This window comes from Podarcis tiliguerta, assembly GCF_965153285.1.
Source record: "Podarcis tiliguerta genome assembly, chromosome: 5".
Taxonomy (NCBI): Eukaryota; Metazoa; Chordata; class Lepidosauria; order Squamata; family Lacertidae; genus Podarcis; species Podarcis tiliguerta.
Window position 1 is genome coordinate 69,226,669 of NC_139538.1, and position 23,274 is coordinate 69,249,942.

Sequence of the window (23,274 nt, forward strand, 5' to 3'; positions counted from 1 at the left end):
AATATTAGCAGAACCAAACAGTTTGAGCATGAGTGCTGGCTTAAACAAATGGTGGGGTTCCACTGTCTGAAATTCCAACCTGTTCCATGGCTTGTCCTGGCTCCTCATTTTTTTTACCTCATGCCAGTATAGCTATTTGGAGTAGAAGCACCAGTGTACTCCATAAGCAAAAACACAGCAGAAATGGAGGGTTCTGTTCACGGGTCTACCACCTGGGAGCTGCTCCTGTGGTTGCTTCAAAAGGTCTGGCTGCGAGGACAGGACATTCCCCCAGAAGTGACCTGTTTAGGAAGCAAGCGAGTGAATCCGGTCGCGTGCTGTGGGAGCAACGCCTTCAAAACAAACCCTGTCCCAGCTGACTCGTGCGGGACTTGCATCCTGAGCGTGCCGCCTCCCCCTCCGCAATCCCTTTAAAGCAATTTCGACTATTTTCCCAACATCATTTAAGTTTCTAAAGTATTTTTGTTTTCTTTCTTAAGCAAACCATCTACCATATGTTCCACCCTGAAAGGAGTAATTGTTGACTGATAATTAAGACACTGCAGTTCGCACTCAGGGATTCCTTGCCTCAGCCAGGCACACATTATCCTGCCTTGCTTTCAGTGTTGCTTTGAGGACTCTGCCACCCCCTCTCACGGAGAAGGAAGTTAGAAAAGCAATGAAAGAGCTTCTAAAATGACCTCTTCACAACTCTCCCTCTTTCTTTCCATTTATTCTCGCCAACACCCAACAACAATCGTGACTTGGTGCTGGCCTGCTGTTCTCTTCTGTTGCTTCGGATGTGGCGGGGGGAGAAGGGACAGGAAAGAGGAAGAGCAGGGACATTGCAATTTTCAGATGACTTGAATGGTAAGGGCCCATTCAGACATCAGGTTTCAGGGGGTTTCACATGCCTAAAAAGCGTAATGTGACAACATCATGTTTGCAAACATCTGCAATCATGTGGATATACTTGTCAGGGCGGAGGATTGGCCACAACTCCTTGATAAGTAAGCCCTCGATGGCAAAGCTGGGTTTGCTTCTGTGTAATGTGCCGTAAGATGGGGTGAGGGCTAATTGGTCTGATGTTGGTGAATGATGAGATGAGGACGTGCCCCCACTAGAAGTTTGCTGAGCTGAAATGCAGCCCAATACCTAGACAATTTGTCTTCGGAAAACTTAATAATTCTAAGGGGGCATTAGACACTGGGACACCTGGAAAGAGTACTGATCTCCAACGTGCCAGATGTTATACTACTTGTGATCCATTGCTTTCTAGCTTCATTAGAATCCCTAAATCATACTGGGCTACGGTGATGGTGATGGGCTTTTATGGCTATATTTGATGTTTGGAAGACAATGCAAGTGCAAGTCAACTTTTCCAGGTTGCCCCAAGTCCAGAGACTGAAAATTAATATATGTATGCTGAAAAAGGGGAAGTTGAACCATTTTAAGTGAAACTGAACCGTTTTGGAACACATACACACCTATAAGAGATTCAGCATTTTTCTTAAATCGTGATTAGAACATGCGTTGAAAATCAGAAGATGTCAGACTATGGCTGCATACACGCTATCGTGCGTTTAAAGCACCTAACCCCTGCAACAAGAATCTTGGAAACTGTAGTTACCCCTTCACAGAGCTATGGTTCCCAGCACCCATAAGAAACTACATGTCCTGTGATTTGGGGGGGAGGCGAATGCATTCACTTTAAAGGCATGTTGTATAAGCAGCTTATTTGACAGTGCAGTAGATGGCAGCAGTTTCCCAGGGTCTTGAGCAGAGTGTTTTTCACCCGACCTGCTGTTTGAGCCATCCCTGAGGACTGGAGAAGCCTGTGGTTCAGCAGGAAACCCTTTTGCAAGCAAATCATGCTCTCTGCCACCGAGAAATGGCTCCTTTCTGATTTGCAAGGAGCTTCTACGTAGGCTCAATATACACATGTGCATTATTTATCGCATTTGTAAACCATTTAATTTTTATTTTAGATCTCAAAACAGATTAAAAACATGAAAACAGTCTTCACTATTATTGGAACAAAAGGTAAAAGCAATAAAGCAGTAGTATGAAAGCAGGAATTCAGGAAATCCATACAAATAAAATCAAGAGTCCAATCCTATGGGTCAGGGAACACCTGGACAAAAAGACAAGTCTTTACAAGATGTCCCGAAACAACTGATGATTGCTGCTTCACCTATGGCAAGAGGGTAGGGCATTCCATCACATAGGGGCAATAAGAGAAGGTGCCCATTTCAGGATCACCCTTGTACGGTATTCCGTAGGGTGCGATACCATGAATAGCATTTCCCAAGATGATGTCAGTCATTATTCACCACCCTGGCAACCTCCAGGTGTTTAGAACCACAACTTTCATCATCCCTGGCGACTGGCAGCGCTGGCTGATAGGAGGCAGCAGGTTCTCAGAGGCTGATCCAAGTGATCTTGGAGTAGTGCAGGGGCAGGTGGCCTTTCAGGTAACATTTGCAAGCACTGAGCCATTCACCAGGCAGCTTCTACACATTCAGAGTGCTGAATGAAGTCTGCCTTTGAAAGAAGTGGACATTTGTGGTCACTCTGCAAACTGCGAGTTGTTCTAGTTAGGAAGCGGTTAAACCTCTGGGGAAAGCAGCTGCACAGAGTAATTGAAGAAGCAGGATCCGGGTGACAGCTGAAACTAATTAATGTGGGCTCAAAGAAAGGTGTCTTCCCTCCCCCCCCCAAAAAAAAGGAGCACTAGAAGGCTTAATGAGAAAAAATAGTCAAAGGAAAAAGTAGCAACAGAGGCTTGAAAAGGCACCCAAGACTCTCTGCCCTCACAGTCAAGTCAGCTTGCGGAAGAGACGCTCACTCCAGGCACACCTCTGTCCAAGTCAGAAACTGGTAGCCAGCAGAGTGTTGTGGCAAGAATGTTAGATTGGGGCCCTGGAAAACCAGGGTTCAAATCCCCACTTGGCCATGACACTCGCTGGGAGATCTTGGGCCAGTTAGTCTCTCAGCCTAACTACAGGGTTGTGGTAAGGGTAAAGTGGAAGGGTGGGGCGGGGGTGGGGAATCCATGCATGCCACCTTGGAGAAGTGGGATGTAGAAAAGAAAGAAAAAAGTACAGTGGTGCCTCGCAAGACGAAATTAATTCGTTCTGTGAGTCTCTTCGTCTAGCGGTTTTTTCATCTTGCGAAGCAACCCTATTAGCGGCTTAGCGGATTAGCGCTATTAGCGGTTTAGCGGCTATTAGCGGCTATTAGCGGCTATTAAAGGTTTAAGGGATTAGCGGATTAGCTGCTAAAAGGCTATTAGAGGTTTAGCGGCTTAGAAAAAGGGGGTGTTGAGCGGAAAAAAATCTCAAGACTCGCAAAACATTTTCGTCTTGCGAAGCAAGCCCATAGGGAAATTCGTCCTGCGAAGCACATCGAAAAACGGAAAACCCTTTCGTCTAGCGGGTTTTCCATCTTGCGAGGCATTCGTCTTGCGGGGCACCACTGTAATCCTGCAGGGGAAAGCGAGTGGGAGGACTCCTCCCTAACCCCCCCACCCCTGGTGGAACAAGACATATTCTGGGTCTGATCAGAACCCCTTAATGTAGCTCCCCACTCCCCATATTCCACAGTCCCAATGAAAATGGGGGCCACTGTTGACTTTTCTGGAACAGTGGAACAGAACGGAGTCTCCTGGACATGACCTGCTGGCTAGGAATTTGAGAATGTGGGAGCACTTAGTCACTGCAGCATTTTGCCGCAACTCCCCCTTATGCCTTCCGTTACTCAGCCCCTCAAGAGAAGGAGAATTGCTTTGCTAGAAATTGGTAGCTGTAGATTTGTGCTGGGTTGCTATCTTTCTCCAACTGCCCTGGTAGTAAGAAATGGCAAGTTCTGCAGCTGCTTTTCACCTGTTTAATTTATACACTTGGGCGCCCACATCTCTGACGCCTGGCCTGGCCAGGTTCCTCAGACTTGTACACACAGGTGTTTAAACAGACACACACTACTTGCAGACTGGACAGATTTGCTGCAAAAGACACCAATGTCCCGTCCCCCATTGTTATAACTGCATGTGAGTTTCACCCCAGTTCACTGCTAAGTCAACTTCGGGCAAAGCAAGCCATGGTGTTCATGGTGCAGCAATGGGTAAACTGTGGTTCTCCAGGTGTTGCTGGAAACTCCAGCTTCCATTGGCCAATGCTAGTAAGTGCTCCATCCCTGCTTTAGAGTTTTGTAAGTGTAAAGAAAAAAATGAATCTCTGCTTACTGTCCTGGAGGAGTGGGGAAAGCAAAAGCTGGAGGGGAAGAAGAGAACAGAGAAGCAGAGGCTTGACAACCATATGTCAGGAGTGCTCTGATGGTGTTTCCTGCTTGGCAGGGGGTTGGACTCGATGGCCCTTGTGGTCTCTTCCAACTCTATGATTCTAAGTAAGGAACAAACATGAAGAAATGCATGTATATTTGAGCTTGCCTCCAGCTGGGAATAATGATGGGAGAAGGTCCCTCCCTCTGCAGAGGGAGACGGAGTTCCCTTCCTTCCAACCAGGTACCTTGTTTTCTCACCTCGACACCTTAATGCCACCTTTGTGCTAACCCTCCCTTCTCCTTGGCTGGAGGGGGAAGCACATGGCCTCCAAAACCACATGTATCTCATTTGGATGGTAGAATACCAGCTTCCAAGCTTTGGTACCTTAGGGTTTGAAATTCAGAAAACTTTTTTTTAATGTATTCTCCTCCTGCTCCGACTATGTAAGATGCTTTTCTCCAAAGCTGACTGCTGATTTGGGAAGTTTCCTGTAGAATGGTAATTGTGAGCAAACACTGCCACCTGCTGTCCAAGTATAATAATGGCATACCTTCGTTTTCTTCCAGTGATTTAGGGCTACTGACCCTTAAAAAAAAACAAAAAAACTTCCTGGGCAGTAAGCTGCATTGAACATGTTGAGAACTGAGTAAAATGCCTAATATTGTGCTGCAAGGCACTTTGGCTCAGGAAATGAAACATCCAAATTTGAACGGGAAGTTCAAATCCCAAGTCTAATGTTTTATTTATTCCCCACTGAAACCCAAAGTTTTAGTTGCTTCCTATTTCCTGAATCTGCTGCGATATTAAAGGCACTGTTTTGTGATTCTTATAGGATTTTTGATTTGAGTTTCTACTTATTGCTGTCATTTTAATGTACCGTTATTTTAAAGTGATATTTTGCTTTTTATTAGTTGTTAGCTGCTTCGAGTATTTTATCAAGTTGCAACTGTAAAAAGTATTGGAAAAGAAAAATAAGGAATTAAAGTTCAACAATAGAGCATCTCATTGCAGATGGCCACTCAAAAATCTTTAATGCAGGAGTTGGGAACCTGCATAATAACTTTTTTAAAGACCCTTCATGAAAATCCACCAACACTTGAGTGCATTTCCCCCCTAATGCACACATTTCTGCAAAGTAATTTTTCATAACGATGCATTTTTATATGTTCACTAACACGTGTACTTTTAGGTCCGTTGCCCCCTCAAATATGTGTTATTTGATCAGAGAAGTGCATTGTAAAATTTGAGGAAGTATGAGCTCTAGGGGATAGCTGTGTTTGCATTCATATAGTGTTTGGGGAGGCGTGAATTACGTAGGTTTTCATTTGGACAGAGGCTGAAATGAATTTCTCCTAATGTACACAGAGATCTTGGGCTCATCTTGCTGGCTGTCATTAGAGCCATACTCATGCTGAATGTTTCACATGAAAGGGAAAAGTGAGTTGGGAGTCACTCCACAGGTGATTTTTGCTCCAGGACCACATCTTCTGCGATACCTGCAGCGGAAAGATCCAGCATTCTTCCATGTAGATTCCCCCATGTTGCTGTTTTTTTAAAAAAACAGCAACAAGTCAAAGAGTAAACGTTTCTGTATGACTCACTTCCTGATGTCATTTCACTATTTGCATAATGATAGCCACACTTCAGGAAGGCGACCTGCAGATGTCTAATAGCCATGAAATTCGAAAGTACACCTCTAGCGCTCAAGTATTGTGCAAATCTAGGTCCCAGATGCAAAGGACTCAGAACAGGAAGTGGATCTGCTGCCTTCATACCCTAGGCAAGAGGTAGACTGCTGAGTTGTATGGCTCATTGATCAGCTATGGCATGTTCTATTATTTTTCCTTTATGAATGTACATTTCCTCAAGGGGCAACGGAGATCTATTTTATCCGGAGCTTTATTTCCAGCCGGAATTCAGTTCTGGCACCTCTCAGGTGGGTGCCAGCGCCATTACGAGAGTACAAGGAAACCGTTCATGGTGAGTTCCAGCGCCTCCTTTTCTAGGAAAAATAGCACTGGATCATTATTCATAAAACTCTGCTTGCACAAGGCTTGACTGAGAAGGACTTTGTCTGAATTATGACTTTCGAGCCTGTGTAATAGATAAAAGATTGCTTTTGAGATAGCAAAGGTGGATGAGCTGAGGCAAAGCGAGACAGAGTGAAAAGAGTAAAGCCTACATGTCCTGTTCCCTTCAGGTGACTGACTAAAAGGGAAGCCTTTGTGTCTTCTCCCACCATTCTGACGCGAAGGGGCTGCCTGGAATGGAGCTTGCAAATATTCAGGATGCTGTTACTCAGCTGAATGTCCATGGCCCAACCTTGGCTTTCCAGAACATTAGTTACCTGGTCACCACATGCTGGACTTTACCTTTCAAAGGAAAAGAAGAAAAGGAAGTTCTCAGGGATGTCAGGTAAGCCAGTTGCCATTTCAAACGGCAATTACATGTGTACTTGGACACTGGGGTTAGATCTGGTTCCATTCAGTTCCTTCGGAAATCAATGGGAACTGCTTTCCCAGCCTCGGTGCCACGTCTGCAATATGGGGATAGCACTGGCCTACCTTGAAGAGTTGTTTTAAGATGGGCTGAGATAAGGGGGAGGGGGCTACCCGTGAGGCTGGTCTGGAAGCTGCAGCTGGTGTCTCCTGACTTGAGCAGCCTATCACCGGCATAGAGCCCTGTGGCTGGGAAAAAATTGCATTGGCTGCCAGCATGCTACAAGACCAGGTTTAAGGCCTTAGGAATTGTAACTCTAATTAGAATGAGGCCAGCCTATTTGAAGAGCCACTCCCAGGTCCCTGCAGTCCACAGGAGAGGCGCTTTTGACCCTGCTCCAACGCTCACTCCATGACCACCCGGAGCAGAACTTTTAGCACGGCTTCATGTAGTTTGGACATCCAACAAGTGGCACTACGCTTATACCGGGGCAGGGGGAGAGATCCTGTGACCCTCCAGACATTGCTGAACTAGAAGTCTCATCCTCCTTGACCATTGGCCATGCTGTCTAGGGCTGATGGGAGTTGGAGTCCAGAAACATTTGAAGGACCAGAGGTTCCCCATCACTGCTCTAAGCATAACGCCATACATATTGGTTGGGTGTCCTGTTCTGGGTGGTCATGGTGCTGAGATACTGAGTTTAAACTTTGTTATCCACACAAGCTTTCCCTGTAGTCTGACCTAGTCATGTTGTCCATACTACTGAAGATGCTTTACTGTTTATCCTTGTTTTGTTTTGTATATTCTTTTCAAGTTTTAAAATGCACACCCCTCTGGTATTTTATATCTTGAGTTGTTTATAACTTCTTCCAAGGAAGACATAAATGAATAAAGTTATGTGGAATGCTTTTAAAGCCCTATATAAATGCTGAATATTCATAGAATTGTAGAGGTAGAAGGGACCCTGAGAGTCATCTAGTCCAACCCCTGCAATGCAGGAATCTCAATTAAAGCACCCACGACAGATGACCATCCAACCTCTGCTGAAAATCCCCCAAGAACGGAGAATCTACCACAAGCATCCCCAACCTGCGGCCCTCCAGATGTTTTGGCCTACAACTCCCATGATCCCTAGCTAACAGGACCAGTGGTCAGGGATGATGGGACTTGTAGTCCAAAACATCTGGAGGGCCGAAGGTTGGGGATGCCTGGTCTACCACCTTCCAAGGAAGACTGTTCCACTGTCAAACAGCTCTTACTGTCAGAAAGTTCTTCCTGGTGTTTAGTCGGAATCTCCTTTCTTGTATCTTGAATCCATTGCTTCGGGTCCTAGTCTCCAGAGCAGGAGAAAACAAGCTGGCTCCATCCTCTATGTGATAGCTCTTTAGATATTTGAATAGGGTTATCATATCTCCTCTTCGTCTGCTCTTATCCATGCTAAACATCCCCAGCTCCCTCGACTGTTCCTCATAGGCTTGGTTTATTGGGAATCTGAGTGAAATATAAAAGGGCACTTATCCACAATCAAAATATTGTGGACGTACCACAGATTGGATGCTGCCCCTTTCACATGCAGGTGGGACTGGTTGTTGGGTTTCTGTTTATTTCTTTCCCCTCTTCACCACTGTTTTGTGAGCATCCAATAGCACAACTCTTGTCAGCAATCTGATAAAATGATAGTAAAAGTTGATTGCAGGATGGGTCTGGAGACCGGGCCTCAAGCCAGTCAAAGAGGTGAAACAGGCAACTGGAGACAGAAATTCAATAAGCAAATTTGTACCAGCAAATTAATCTTGTACCACTTTGTTACAGTGCAATGTATCGACAAACGTTTTTGCACATACAATAAGCAAAATTGGCTTCTGGGATGTTTCTTTTTCGAATAACATTATGCACTTTTCTTAATAACAAAAACAAGAAAACTGACTGATGTTTTTCACTTGCTGCAGAAGATAATGTAGCCTCCTCAGGAGAGCACAAATCACATGCTGCTTTCCTGTGCTAGAAATCGTGCAACTATGCAAACATAATTTGCCAACAGCAAACAAAGATGACCTTTGGTAGTGACAAACTGTCCTTTTCACAAATGATTAGGCTGCATATCCACCATACATTTAAAGCACACACACACCAAAGAATTTTGGAAGTTGTAGATTAAGGTTGCTTGCAATTGTACGGGTTAAACTACATTCCCAGGATTCTTTGGAAGGAGGGATGAATTTTAAATATATGGTGCACACGCAACCTCAGTGACATTGGGTGATATCCAGTATTAAAGAGCAGACTCATTAAAATCAGTGATCCATTAGTTTCAATGGGTTTACTCCATGGAATCATAGATCATAGAATCATAGATCTGTAGAGTTGGAAGGGACCCTGAGGATCATCTAGTCCAACCCCCCTGCAATGCAGGAATATGCAGCTGTCCCATACAGAAATCGAACCTGGAACCTTGGTGTTATCAGCACCATGCTCTAATCAACTGAGCTGTCCGGCCATGTATGACTTTGTCGGATATCGCCCACTGTTTCTATCTAATTCAAGTTAAGATCCTTTCCACATTTACCTGGGAGTAAGTGCCATTGGACTCAGCAAGACTATGCATGTCTGCTCAGAAAGAATTGTGCTATTGCTGGCCTGTTGCAAGGATGGGGAAAGTGTGGCCTGCCAGATGTTGTTGGACTGCAACCCCCCCTCCCAGTCACTGGCCACTCTGATCAGGGCTGAAGGGAGTTGTAGTCCAGCGTCATCAGGCGTTCCACAGGTTTCCCAGCACTGGGCTATTAGATGCATTTGGTGGCGATTGGGAGTTAGTGGGAGCAGGCAAACTAGTGCCCAAATCATCCTTGCTGATTTATCTTTCCAGCCACTAATTGTAAGATGAAATCAGTTGTGTGTATATCACAAAAGCTGGAAGGATAGGTCTTCTGAGGAGAAAGGTAATATTGGCATGGCAGTAAAATAAAAACTGCCACACCAACATGGTATTTTTCACACTGTTGCTGACACATGGCAGATCTTCAGCGCTTAAAAAAAAAAATCCCATGGCAATTTGTAACTTTAGAAAATAATAATAATAATTTTAAAAATTATTATTATTATTTATTTATACCCCGTCCATCTGGCTGGGTTTCCCCAGCCACTCTGGGCGGCTTCCAACAAAGGATTAAAAATACATTAAAACATCAGTCATTAAAAACTTCCCTAAACATGGCTACCTTCAGATGTCTTCTAAACATCAAATTTATTCTCTTGACATCTGATGGGAGGGCGTTCCACAGGGCGGGCACCACTACCGAAAAGGCCCTCTGCCTGGTTCCCTGTAACTTTGCTTCTCGCAGTGAGGGAACCAGCAGAATGACCTCGACGCTGAACCTCAGTGTATGGACTGAACAATGGGGGTGGAGACGCTCCTTCCATGCAAAATACAGTTCAGAAATGTCTGGTCTGGGAACTGGCACCAACCCATTTCTATTTCTGCAGTGGTATTATGAAGCCTGGGATGAATGCCATCTTGGGGCCAACCGGAAGTGGGAAAACTTCGTAAGTTTTGTCCTTCATACCTGTGTTTTGCATGTCCTAGGGATGACTCATTCCCCAGTTGCACTTTTCCCTCTGTATGCAATAGTTTCCTGCCTCCAGCCCACCTACTCTTCTCTCTTGGCAGCTCTTCCACCCACAGACAACGGTGCTTGCACATTCCCAGTGGAAGGTGCTCAGCCATCCACTTCTGCAACCAGCCACAGTTCTTGTTGGTCGCTGTTTGCATTTGGGTGCAGCCAATGCGTTTTCTGCAACTGGGTGGGATGCTTATTAAAATGGAGGCTCCACACTGCGGGATCATGTGTGTTGAGTGCAGTTCCCCACATTGAACTCAGTGGGACTTACATCTCAGTATAGACATGTAGTCTTACACTAGACCACTGTAGTCTCCTAATTCCATTGTCTTTCTTTCTTCAAATGTTATGAGAACAGGAAGTTTGAATATTAATTCTGGGGAGGGGGTTGTAAGAGAAAGCAGCCAGATAAGCAGGACATGGATAAACAAGTCCTTCAAAATTTACTCTTCTCTGTGATTCGTCTTGTTTTTCCTTTGCTCTTTCTATATACATTTTTAAACATTTATTCACATCATGCTCTGCTCTTCCTCCTTTTATTTCCATTTCAACTCTTCAATCAGGATTGTAATACCTTTACTTGGCATCCTTTTTCTACAGTATCTTTCCCCTTATCTCCTCTACAATTCTTTTTTAAGGGGGGGTCTTCTTTTTATTTTTAGACCCAAACCCCTCTTTTTCCCTTGTCTTCCTTTATTCTTGGCTTTTTCCATCGAAAATCTTCTTCCCTGTTTTTTCCTTCTCCTCCTTTATTTTGTAGGCTTTTCACATCCTCCCTTTCTTTTTTCTTCTCCTTCCTCTTTATTCCAAGAGCCCTTGGGAACAGAGGGATGAGCTGACCATGACTTGTTTCCTTCCCCTCCACCCCATCTCTAGGCTCCTCGATGTCCTAGCAGGATGGAAAGACCCCAAAGGGCTTACAGGTGGGCAGATATTTATGGATGGAAAGTTGGTAGACTCCAATTTTCATCAGTGTTCTGCCTATGTAGTCCAGGTAAACTCTTCTTTATGTGCAACTTTTTTTGTATTTGTTCACATAGTTTATAGTTAATTGAAGTTAACCAATAATCTGAACAAGTGTACTCTGAATATGGATATACTAACCCCTTGGATTTACCGGAACATAATTTCAGGAAACTGAAAAAGAAATGAATTTTAGCCTCATGAAATCACAGTGGTATTACGGCCCACCTCAGGCATTCCCTTTATACAGAAATGTATTTAAGAAGTTTGCATGGAAAGACCATGTAGAAGAAGCTAGACACTCACTTTCTTCTGACCGGCCACTTTTCCATTTGAAATCTCTGCTTTCAGAGCAGAGAAGCAAAGGTCAAGGAAGAGTCAATTCCCTTATTGTTGCTTCCCTAGAGCAAGCCCCACCCCCACCCCACCCCGCTCCTTCTTTGGAGGGGGGAGAAGAAAAGGAGATGGTGTCAGGGCCATGTTATTTGTATGTAATGTCCAGTTAACATCTCAATGATGGTCAGGGACAGAATGTATATTCTAGACGCATCTTGGTACAGTAAATATGCCTCTAGGGATACTGGCCCAATTCACACTAAACCATATGGGGATAAGCCACAGGAAGATTCAGGCTCATGCACTTCGTCCCCCTTCCTAATGCATGTCTGCAAGGCAGATTTTAGAAGCTTTTATTTCTGCTTTTGCATAGGCACAGCTGGTTGTGTCATCAGAACCCGATAAACGAAGCTTAGTATTCACTACGGCTTGTCTGAAACCAGTCAACTTCAGGGTTATGAAGCTGGCTTGTTTAAACCAACAGTGCTTAACATCAGCCACAGTTTAGGGGTCAAGCATAATGCTAAACCAGGGATTAATGGAAATTGAATCTCCTGCACAGCTTCATCAAAGGAAAGGAAGGGGGCAGAGGAAGCAGACAACATTAGTTATTGTAGCTAGTTGGTTATTTTATTTTGCAATTGGTTATTGTAATTGAATTAAATATTAATCAATTTGCATATATTATGTTGCATTTCAGTGTATAGTAATGTGAACACTGCTTATTGCAGTGCAGTGCAGTGCAACTTATTGCACAGTATGGTTCACAATCTTTGCTCCCTTATGTCAACCAGCTCAAACGAAGAGGCTCTGCTTGAATCCTATTGGCCAGTGGTTGTAAGCATGTTAGAACGGTGGGACTTTGGTGCCTTGGTTCTGTTACACTGAAGAGATCCACCATGCAAACAAAGGCATTGGATGTGTAATCCTGCCTGATGCCCAGCAAGTGTTGCCCCAAGAAAAGTTGCTGTTGCTCAGCATGGTGTCAGTGCTCTTATCCAATGTGTCCTCCTTCCCCTGTGGAAATCCTTTCACTTCCTAAGGCGTCTAAATTTCCCTGGCCTGCAGGAGGACATTCTGACAGGAACCCTCAGCATCCGGGAGAACCTCCAGTTCTCCGCTAACCTGCGGCTGCCACAGAACAGGAACAGCAACACAGAGAAGAAGGTCAAGGTTGATGCTGTGATACAGGAGCTGGGCCTACAGGACTGTGCAGACACCAAGGTAAGCCACAGAGCAACTTGTGGCCCTCCAGATCTGGTTGGAGTTCAGTTACCATCAGCCACAGCCATCATGGTCCTTGTTCAGGGATTACGGGACATCTGGAGTTGTACATCTTAGAGAAGGCCTAGTTCTTACAAACATTCAGGAAAGCCTGTTTGGGGGCTCCAGGCTGCAGGTGGGAGTTTGCATGATAAAACACTCTCCTGTATATGGAAGACTGGCGCGTTGGAGAGAAGGCTCCCAGCCTATTCTTCTCCCTAACTTGCTAGATTTCTTTGTGCCAGAATCTCCCTCTTTGGAGGCTATTCAGCCCCATGAGCCCCTGCTCCACACTTACCTTGTGAAGAGGAGACGCTACATATTCCCTGACACAGGTTGACTTCCTCCTCTGCTCTTGCATGAGGGCTGTGCTTGTATGAGGACCCTTTACATAGGAAGGTAATAGAAGAAGCCCATCCCCTTGTCTTGTCCCTGATTTCCATAGAGAACCAAGCTTCTCAGCGTCTGCTTTAGAATGGTGAATGTTAATGAAACAGGAAATGGTAGAATGGCTGGGTTACGGTTTGTCTTTGGTGGAAGGTCAATTCAATGGATATATTTTTTTAGCCTTTGTATCCTTTTCTCTTCCCATGCTCCCTGCTTCTCTCTGTGGCGTCAGATTGGGACTGAATTCCTGCGTGGCGTTTCAGGGGGTGAGAAGAAACGGTGCAGCATTGGCATGGAATTGATCACTTCGCCTTCCCTGATCTTTCTGGATGAGCCAACCACAGGGCTGGATGCCAACACAGCTAACGCCATCATGCAGCTCTTGCACCAGTGAGTTTCTGTGCGTTCTGTCTCTGCTAGAAATAAAAACGCCTTAACCCAAATAGGTCTTCAGAGATCTCTCACACACCTACTCAACCCCCCCCCCCAAATGCTAATGAGGCAACGGAGTGATATGCATGCATGGGAAACTAGTGTTCATACAGCCAGAGCTTAACATGCAGTTTCTACTGCAGTAGTCCCCATTGCTAAAGAGACAAGCCACCATCCAGTTTAAGAAGCAGCTTGCCTCTATGGCAGAGAAATCTGCTGCAGGTGAAGCAGCATCTGCATACGGTTTTTTCTTTTATGAATGCACATTATTTACTGGCGTTTAACACACCACCAGAAAGAACACCTATCTGCCTAGCAGCAGTCGCACATCGTCCTTGGAACACACTGCCAGGGCTAGAACTCAGCAATTGCTGAGCGCTTTCTGGTGGCAGCCATGTGCTGTAAGGACCTCTTTCACTCCAACAACTAAGCATTATATTATCTGCTTTGCAGACTTTCCAGGAAAGGGAGAACGGTGATCTTCTCAATTCATCAGCCACGCTATTCCATCTTCAGGCTCTTTGACCATCTGACCTTGATGAGCAAGGGAGAAATAATATTTGCAGGAGCAGCAGATGAAGCCACAACTTATTTCAATAGCATTGGTAAGGAAGAAAAGTGTCTCTCCCAAAAAAGAAACAAAAAGCACCTATGACTTCTGGAGGAGCTTTAGAAAGACAGGGTGGAACTTCTAAAGCCAGCTCGTAAAAATATTCTGATTTCTTCTCTGTGTCCAGTAAATCATCATGAGCTGTGGCAGGAGATGCCCTGAACTGAAGCCGATGTTAGGCCTGTCTTTGTGTGTCTCCCTCTCACATGAATTTCAATTTCAGGCTATCAGTGTGAGCAGTTTAACAATCCCTTGGACTTCTTTCTGGATGTAATCAGTGGGGAGGTGATACAGTCCCAGCCTCAACAAGACTTGGGTGAGTGTTTTTCCCCCTCCAGTAATTGATTTAGTTTGAGAAACTGAGTCAGGGAGAGTAATCTTCCCAAACTATAATGGTTGTAGTTGTGGTTATGGAAGCCTGACTTTCAGACAGCAGGGCCTGCCTTCCCAAGGACAGAGACCATCCATTAGATATAAAGGTAAAGGTAAAGGTACCCCTGCCCGTACGGGCCAGTCGTGTCCGACTCTGGGGTTGTGCGCTCATCTCACTTAAGAGGCCAGGAGCTAGTGCTGTCCTGAGACACTTCTGGGTCACGTGGCCAGTGTGACGAAGCTGCTCTGGCGAGCCAGCACCAGCGCAGCACACGGAAACGCCGTTTACCTTCCCGCTATAAAGCGGTACCTATTTATCTACTTGCACTTAGGGGTGCTTTCGAACTGCTAGGTGGGCAGGAGCTGGGACCGAAAGACAGGAGTTCACCCCGCCGCGGGGATTCGAACCGCTGACCATACGATCGGCAAGTCCTAGGCACTGAGGTTTTACCCACAGCGCCACCCATGTCCATTAGATATGGCAACATTTAAATTCTCACAAGTGCCTCTGCTGCTCTACCTTTGCTTGGAGGTAAGCCCGAGAACAACGGTAGGAGAGGGACTGAAAGAGTAAGCTGTGAATCTGATTCAAATCAAATCTCCCCTCATTTTGAAAGGTTCTTGTTGGCTGCAGACTAGCCACATGCTCTTGGCCTCAGGCCTCCATCTGCAATATGGGTGTATTAATACTGACCTGCCATACCGGAGTGGTGTAACAATTAATGAGATAAATGAAACTATTTGAGCACCCTTGTTGAGAATTATAATTATCCCACCATTAACAGAATGGTGGGATTAGGAGACTCTACATATTATCAGGGACAAGAACAAAAAACGCCCATCACTGAGCCCAAGAACCAGCCACCCAACAAATGATTAGCAGTGCCAGATTATCATCAGCTACCATCCCCTCTGTGTACTCTGTCCTGTGCCTTTTATGCTCAGCCTTTAATAAATGGAGACTGAAGCAATGCAGCCCACAGTGAAACTAATGTGTCTGCATCAGGCTTGAAGTAGGAGATGGCATACAGTCATTCGGGAAATTTAATTTTCCACTAACACCATAATAGCACTGAGATCAGCCTTTGCTGGTCTCCCACAAGCCGGAACTATACAGGCGCATGAAAATGAGCCATAATGAGAGCTTTGTACACTGAAATGATGGGTAATTTTCAAGATCATTAGATACTCCTTCCCAGTGTATAATGAAGATTAGACTAGCCCTATACAATGCTATTTTTAGGGCACAGTGGTCAAATTGCCCTGAGTCTGGCTGCAGTCATGTCTTGTCAAAAACAAAAAGTTTCGGGCAGAAGCAATTGTAATTTGCCACTGCTGAGGTTCTGAAGAGCAGTGGATTTTCTGCCACACCTGCAGTCTAGCTAGCCACAGTGGCACACGTGAAAAGTGGTGGGTCAGGAGCAAATTTGGCCCAATCCCGACGTCCATTTCAGGCTGTTGCAGCAGTTGGTCCTGACTTAGACCCTTTGCCAGCCAGCGCTGACTTAAGAGTAGCTTGGGATCCAGACCTGCTTTGCCCTTGGAACAATTGGAAGCCTTGGAAGGTTCCTCCAGGAGGCGTCCTGCTAGTGAACCTGCCACCTTCATGCTTAGCGGGTGGATGAGGGGGGTCTGCACTGGCAGAGTGTTGCAAGTGTCGCTCTGTTGGTAGCTGGCATGGGTGGCTGATGTGAACAAACAGATTGCGACCTGATGCCAAGATAGCTAACAGAAATCACATTTGTTTTTAGCTGGGATGGATCAGGGAAAGTGCCACCATTAGACAAAGTGAGTCGGCCACCTCAAAGAGCAGGTAACTGAGGCTGAGTGAAGAGGAAGCAGTCTGCCAGAAATGTCCCTTACTAAGCAAGCAGGCCGGAGGGGGTGGTCAGCCATGCCCTCCAGCAGGCATTACACATGCACTTATGTTGCTCAGCGCATGGGGTGCATGCTGGCACCATGGCTGACTAGGTGCCAAGTGGACCAGTGTACAAGTGGTGTCAAGGTATCAAAGGGCCAAAGATATGATGTGGTCTGGTCTGCACCTACCCCCAGGGCCTTGTACACACGGGTGCAAAGTGGGGTGCTGCCCCATCACTGTTGCTGAAGGAAGATTCCACTGCCAGTCCAGTCCTTTTTTTGCATGCGGAATGTGGAGCTGCCATCTTGTCCCTCATATCAGGCAACAAAATGCCTTGGGCTGGTAGGAACTGGATCATACCGCTTGTATCTTAAGATGAATAAACTGCCTATTTTTTTAAAAATCTACCTTTTGTTTGAAGCAGGCAACAAGAAGGATGGCCTTTTCTCCAGCAATTGTTCCCTTGACAAGAACGCGCTTTCCAGTTATTACCACCAGTCCTCCTACTATGAGCAGCTGCAAGAGGATCTGAAAAACCTACAGTCATTCCAGAACCAAGGCTGCGATGCTACCACATCAAAAGCCACTTATGCCACCTCATTCGCCCGGCAGGTGAAGGGGGAAAGGGCTGGGAACAGGGGCAGGGACAGAGAAAGGGTGACGGATCCGCAAATAAGCACAACATTTGCCTTGATCCATTCAAATAAACCTGTAATAAGACTGGGCTACAATCTGCATAGATCAGTTTTGTTTTCTCGACCTATTTAACCAAATGTGGGGCCATTAAAAATCTTTTTTCTTCTTAAGATGGCCATTTCTCAGTGGAGATTCCTGCATTGCAGGGGGCTGGACTGCAGGACCCTTCCCACTCCATGATTCTGTACAGTAATCTCCATACAACTACCAAGGAAGGGCTATCCTCCTTTTCCTAAATCATTCACCAAAACACCCCCAATTCTCGTTAGCTGGAGCTCTGGGTCCAATATTGTATTTAGAACTCACATCAGCATCAACAGCTACTATAGTTTTGCCTTCTGCTGCTTGCAGCAAACTCTGTGGCTGTACATATGCCGTATGGGCAGCGGCAGTGCTTCTGATTTGCATTCTACTGCTAAGAGTGATGTCTGCCGCTTTGAATGAGGAATGTGATACATCATTAAGCTCATTGTAGATGGCGACACGCCTGCCCTGAACAACGAGGCTGTGTGTGCAGCGCAATCGCGGGATTGTACCCGACAAAGTCCTCCTCGGAGCAGACCCATAACAATTAATGAACTGAACTGTCCATTTCAGTGGATCTAGTCTGTTTATGACATAAAAGGTTTCGGTTTGGTTTGGTTTGGTTTGGTTTGGTATGGTTTTTCCAGATAATTGTCCCAAACATGGGACGCCACTTTGCTGGGAAGGTGGACATTTTCACAGATAGCAACATCTTTAGGGGGGAAATTGTCAAGAAGTAGGGAGAGAGATCAAGCTATTAATGCCACACTGTTCTCTAGTTGTATGTTGTGAGCTGCCGTAATGTGAAGCACCTGCTGAGGAATCCTCAGACCTCCATTGGCCAGATCCTTTTGGGCATGGTCTTCTCCTTGTTGGTGGGGCTCATTTACTACCAAATCCCGGACACTCTACCGGAAGCCCTACAGAACAGGTAAGGTGCTCATTCCTACTCAGGTGGCCCTAGAGCACAGCATTTCACCATCTTTCTTTCTCCCATGTTCTGGCATGCCCAGTGGGAAGCTTAACATGTTTTTGAGCATCCTGATGGGCCTCCTCAGCAATTGTAGCTTGGGTGAATCCAGAAGCTGTTTATAGTTCCAGACTGACTCCTGGCAGTTTCCTCTGGATGCAATCCTGTGAGAATAGAGTGTTTCATCAGGATTAGAGATGGGGGCAAAATCAGGGTCAGTTCGCATTTTGATGTACAACTGCATAATTTGCACTTCTTGGAACAATTTGCAAACCAAAACACAGCTATCCTTTGACATTCACATCTGCAGTGATGTGTACATAAATGTGTGTATATTGGGGGACAGTTGTACGTAAAAATGCAAATATTAGTGAAAATAACATGCAAAATGTATTATAATAAAGAAAATGCATGCAAAAATCTTGGAAGAATGTGAATTAAAATGCTGACAAATTCTTATGAGCATTTGAGTGAGGGGTGGGGAGGAATCACAAAAAATGATGTGGAAATGTGCAGGATTGCAGACTGGAAAAATGAGATACAGAGAGAACCCAAAGTAGACAGATTTGTCCACCCCCTAATTGATATAAAATCCATACAATATGTGAGTGCAGTAAATGAAGGGAGGGAATTGAAATGAAATGGCATAATTTTTCTTAATGAAGAAGAATTATGCTGTTACTGCTAATTTGCACAGTTGCAGTTTTAACTTGACTTGTGGAAAGGGACCCTTCTAACCACTGGACGTCTTACTCAACTGCCTCTCTGACATTTCCAGTATCAGCAGGCATTTCTCATGCATTTTCAAGCTGTTACTTTAATACTGGCTAGAAACCTACCCTTTTAAAAATAAAGTGGGTGGGTGGCTGGCAGTGGAATTCTGCACTAAATACCGCAGTCTGCACTCCTGCATAATTGCAGCATGCACAGAGTTATATGTAATTCCTCTTTCGTACATCTGTTCTTTTTTTGCTGCAGGCTAGGAGCTTTCTTTTTCATGGTTCTCACTCAGATCTTTGGGAACTTGTCAGCCGTGGAGCTCTTCATCTACGACAGAAAGCTCTTCATGTGAGCAGCACTCCTGCTTCCGAGAAAATCCATTCTGTAATAGACATGCCCAGTGCCATGGCCTTTCCAGAAAACTGTGCCTGCAGAGTCTCAAATTTAATTAGATGCGTAGTGGTGTAATTATAGCATCAAGGAGCTAGCCAATGCAGGTTTTCCTCTCCAAATTTTGCTTGCAGGATTAGAAGTGGGAGCAAGCTTGAAATCATCAGCTGTAAAAACAACTCCCCCTCTTTTTTCCTTCCATGCCTCAGCCTTGCACCTCGAGATAGGATTGTAGAACTGGAAAGGCCATCGGTCCAACCACTGACCCCCAAGAGTATTTTGATCCTGAATATGTATGTCTCCAAGAGAGATGATTCCACTCTCTTGCTTCAAGGGGAACTTTGGTTCCATTGTGACACTGTTCTTTATAGGCGGGAATGGAAGTCCACCCAGTGGTGGACTTGGGGCTCTCAAATTTCAGCACCTCTCCCATTCCATTCTTCAGCAATGTTTTGGCACCCCCTGCAACATGGCACACTACCCTAAAACAGTCTCTGATCCACCTTCCTGAAAACCTTGTTCCCCTGTTGAATCCCGTGTTGGTGGCACAGCTTTTTAAATACATTAAATACATTAATGTAGGGTTGTTATATCTTTGTGTCCCTCTGCTGACCGAAGGCTCTGATGTGTTCCAGGAAAGTGGATGGTGTTGAAAAATATTATCCATTTTTTTACCTCTTGCAGCCCTCCCTCCCTGCATTTCTCCTCCCATGCTGTCCTAGAGGGTTCTCTGCAGATTTTTCATGCAGCTGCTTGAAAGAGGGAAGGGGGAATCGGCTCTAATAGCCTCTCCCTGCTTTCAACGTCAACTGGACCAAAGAGCTTTCTGTCGGTATGGAGACACGACCGGATACAACCCTGAGTTTCCTCCTTTTCCTTTTTCTAGCCATGAGAGTGCCAGAGGTTACTATAGGACATCTGCATACTTTCTAGCCAAAGTGTTTGCTGATCTCGTTCCCAATCGAATCCTGCCGGTCCTGCTGTTCTCTTCCATTTCCTATTTCATGATGGGTGAGTAAAGTGTTATGTTATTTGATCTGAACCATCAACCGGTGGTGGCAGGGGTGACATAAGGGGTGGGGAGTGTGACATTTCTTCCAGTCCAAATCTTTTTTTGGGGGGAAATAAGACGCAAATTAAGGATTTTTAAACACACACACAATTCGAAAGGTCAGCAAACACATCAAGGACAGTGTGAGCCGAGAGTAGGCCATGTTTCACTGTTAGACCAATTTCCAACAGGTCATCTAGGAGTGGACCATGATCTGCTTGTTTTGCTGGGATGCTTGCAGAGAATGATGGACTGCATGAATCCAGCCAGCTACTGTTCTCTTTCTTCCTTTGTGAGCCTTTTGTTCTTTGCCAAACATGAACAAAGCTTGGAAATCTCTCTTCAGCAGGAGTCTGTGGACACAAATATGCCTCTGATCTGTTCCCCACCCCCTCACAACCTTGAATAGTACATCGTCAGCTATGCTTTTTTGTTCTCTTAGGAGTGTCAGCCCTGCAGTCAGTAACACAGAAATATTTGCCCAAAGTAAGACACAAATCCATTTCCTCAAGCAGGAAACTTACGAAGAGAAACAACCAACCAAAGGCCACTTAGGAGAACCCGAATGGATGCAGGGATAGAAGCACTAAATGAGCTAGGACAGTGATGGGGAACTTGTGGCTCATTCCATGCTCTTGGACTCCTGACTCCCATCAACCCTAGCCAAAGTGACCAGGAATGATGGGAGCTGGAGTCCCAGCAGTTTCTGGAGGACCAAAGGTTCCCCATCCCTAAGCTAAGGGTTTGAAGGGTGCCATGCAACTTTTTCTCTTTCTGCCCACCTCCAGGTCTCAAATATGATGCAGAATCTTTCTTCCTGCACGTTTTGTCTCTTAGCCTGACTAACCTTGCAGCAGTGAGCATGGCTTTCCTAGTGAGTGCCAGTGTCAATGCATTTGCCATTGCCAACCTCTTGATTGCCCTTCCATACGTCTTCATGATGGTAAGCTGTTCTGTTTTTCAGTTCTTCAAAACATTAATATGGATGGTGCACCCTTTTTTAATAACGTGCATGGCTACTTACAAAACAGTTTCTGCTGGAGTTTAAGCTCTGCGTATGAAATTTCTAGGGTATAGTTAGACGTTACAGCAAAAGACAAAACTAAGATACTTAAATCAGATACAAACAGTAGCCCCAAAAGCACCAAGTATTTGTCCCTCATTGCTTTGCTCGCTTCTGTGACTTCGAGCCAAACTATAGAATGGCTAGATCCAAATGTCACATCAAACTATGGTTAAGCGAGATGTGAATGAGCCCAGTCCCCTAAAGAGCTCTTTTGCTCCCCACTCCCTCCCAAGGAGGAGTTTGGAAGCCTTAGCCTACACTAATTGCAGCATACCATACAGTCTGGAACTGTGGTTAATGTTGGTCATGGTTAGTCAAGCCAATTTCAGAAACCGTGGTTTGAAGTTCGGCTTCTTGAAAATTAATCCATTTGATACTCCTAATGTCACCACAATTGGTGGTTAACCAAAAGCGAAAGCTAACGCTTCCAAACTTGGAGGATGACTCAAAGTGCCTGTCACTGTTTAATGAACCCCTTGGGACTTGTTAAGTTCTTACTGTGGTCTTTAATTATTCACTTGTTTGTTTGGACATCCTATATCCTGCAGGTCTTTGGTGGGTTTCTTGTAAACCTCAATTCCATGTTGAGCTGGCTGTCCTGGATCAAATGGATTAGTATCTACAGATATGGCATGAATGTGAGTCACAGGGACTGACTTTTTTCCAACTGTAGCTCCCTCCCCAAGATGTTTTTAAGGTTATTTCCCCAACTGCCCTACAGGTCTGGAAAGAAGTCTGCTGGGAAGGGGCTGGTGAGAGTCTCCCAGGAGGAGAATCAGTGGGTAGGTAAATGATTAAATCAGTGTTTATCAAACTTTGGTTTTCAGCTGTTGCTGAACTGCAGCATCATCATCACTACCTGGCAGGACCACTGGTCAGGGATAATGGAGTCCAACAACAGCTGGAGACCCAAGTTTGAGAAACACTGGGTTAAATGCTCAGACACTTCCCATCTGCCAACAAACACTGGTTTGTACACCTAGCTCCAGTTATGTTTTCTTTCCCTTTTACAAAAAATAACAATGACAAAAATGCACTTGGGGAGAAAAGTGTCACAAATGGGTGATTCTGGAACTGGTTCTGATGCTCATGCAAGTTGATTGTAACATCTACTCTAGCCTGAGCTGTGGCATCAGCATCAAAATGTCTAACCCACCCCAATTTAATCCAGATTTACTTTTTGCAGAAAATCTACCCAAGGTTTTTTTTAAAAAAACATGATGCAAACAAATTGATACCTGAACTGGTTTGCAATATGAAAGCACCCAGAAACTGGGTGATCTGACAGTCAGAAATGTCTCCCCCACCCCAATAATTTGCGTTTGTATGCATGTTTCAATTTCAGGCTCTGACCATCAATGAACTTAAAGGAAGAGTCTTCTACTTGAACTCTACCAGGTAAAAACCATCCTGTTGGGGAGAGCAATCTAATGGGGCATGGGAAGCAGAGAAAAGCTGGCAAATCCAGAGCTCTGCTGGTCTCACACCAGCCAGGACCAAAAGCTGGGGCTAGGAGCAGCTGGATGGGAAAGTAAGTGTTCCACCTCCAGGGCTTGCATTTCCCCTCCCTTGTCAGTGGTGTGTTGGAGAAACATGAGGCCATGGGATACTGTGGAGCCCAAGGGGCTTTCCATCCACCCTGGCATTCCCCCCCCCCCCGTTCTGCTATTGGAAGGGTAGAGAAGGAGGGATGGCTCCAAGAGAACTCCAATGGCCCTGGCCACCTCCATTGCACTCATGAAGAACCACAAGCATCCTATGGCTGAGAGCAAGAAATAGTGAATCAAAAATAATACCAACCCCTCTTCCTGTGGTT

General features: G+C 45.2%; 1 protein-coding gene across 5 annotated transcripts in view; it reads left to right on the plus strand.

The window, feature by feature from the left end:
• LOC310677233 (broad substrate specificity ATP-binding cassette transporter ABCG2-like) overlaps positions 1 to 23,274 on the plus strand; it is a 30,564-nt gene that overhangs the window by 6,505 nt on the left and 785 nt on the right. For 2 of the 5 annotated variants that reach the window (XM_083439796.1, XM_083439800.1), the window contains exons 3-16: positions 6,462 to 6,676; positions 10,184 to 10,243; positions 11,194 to 11,311; positions 12,685 to 12,840; positions 13,499 to 13,656; positions 14,152 to 14,303; positions 14,532 to 14,624; positions 16,963 to 17,153; positions 18,041 to 18,192; positions 19,210 to 19,299; positions 20,228 to 20,352; positions 21,181 to 21,335; positions 22,007 to 22,096; positions 22,804 to 22,856. In XM_083439796.1, the coding sequence (XP_083295922.1) occupies positions 6,528 to 6,676; positions 10,184 to 10,243; positions 11,194 to 11,311; positions 12,685 to 12,840; positions 13,499 to 13,656; positions 14,152 to 14,303; positions 14,532 to 14,624; positions 16,963 to 17,153; positions 18,041 to 18,192; positions 19,210 to 19,299; positions 20,228 to 20,352; positions 21,181 to 21,335; positions 22,007 to 22,096; positions 22,804 to 22,856 (1,742 nt within the window). In that variant the 5' untranslated portion in view covers positions 6,462 to 6,527. Of the gene's footprint in view, positions 1 to 6,130; positions 6,242 to 6,461; positions 6,677 to 10,183; positions 10,244 to 11,193; positions 11,312 to 12,684; positions 12,841 to 13,498; positions 13,657 to 14,151; positions 14,304 to 14,531; positions 14,625 to 16,962; positions 17,154 to 18,040; positions 18,193 to 19,209; positions 19,300 to 20,227; positions 20,353 to 21,180; positions 21,336 to 22,006; positions 22,097 to 22,803; positions 22,857 to 23,274 lie in introns of all 5 variants that reach the window. The other 3 variants (XM_083439799.1, XM_083439797.1, XM_083439798.1) reach the window with 3 other exon arrangements.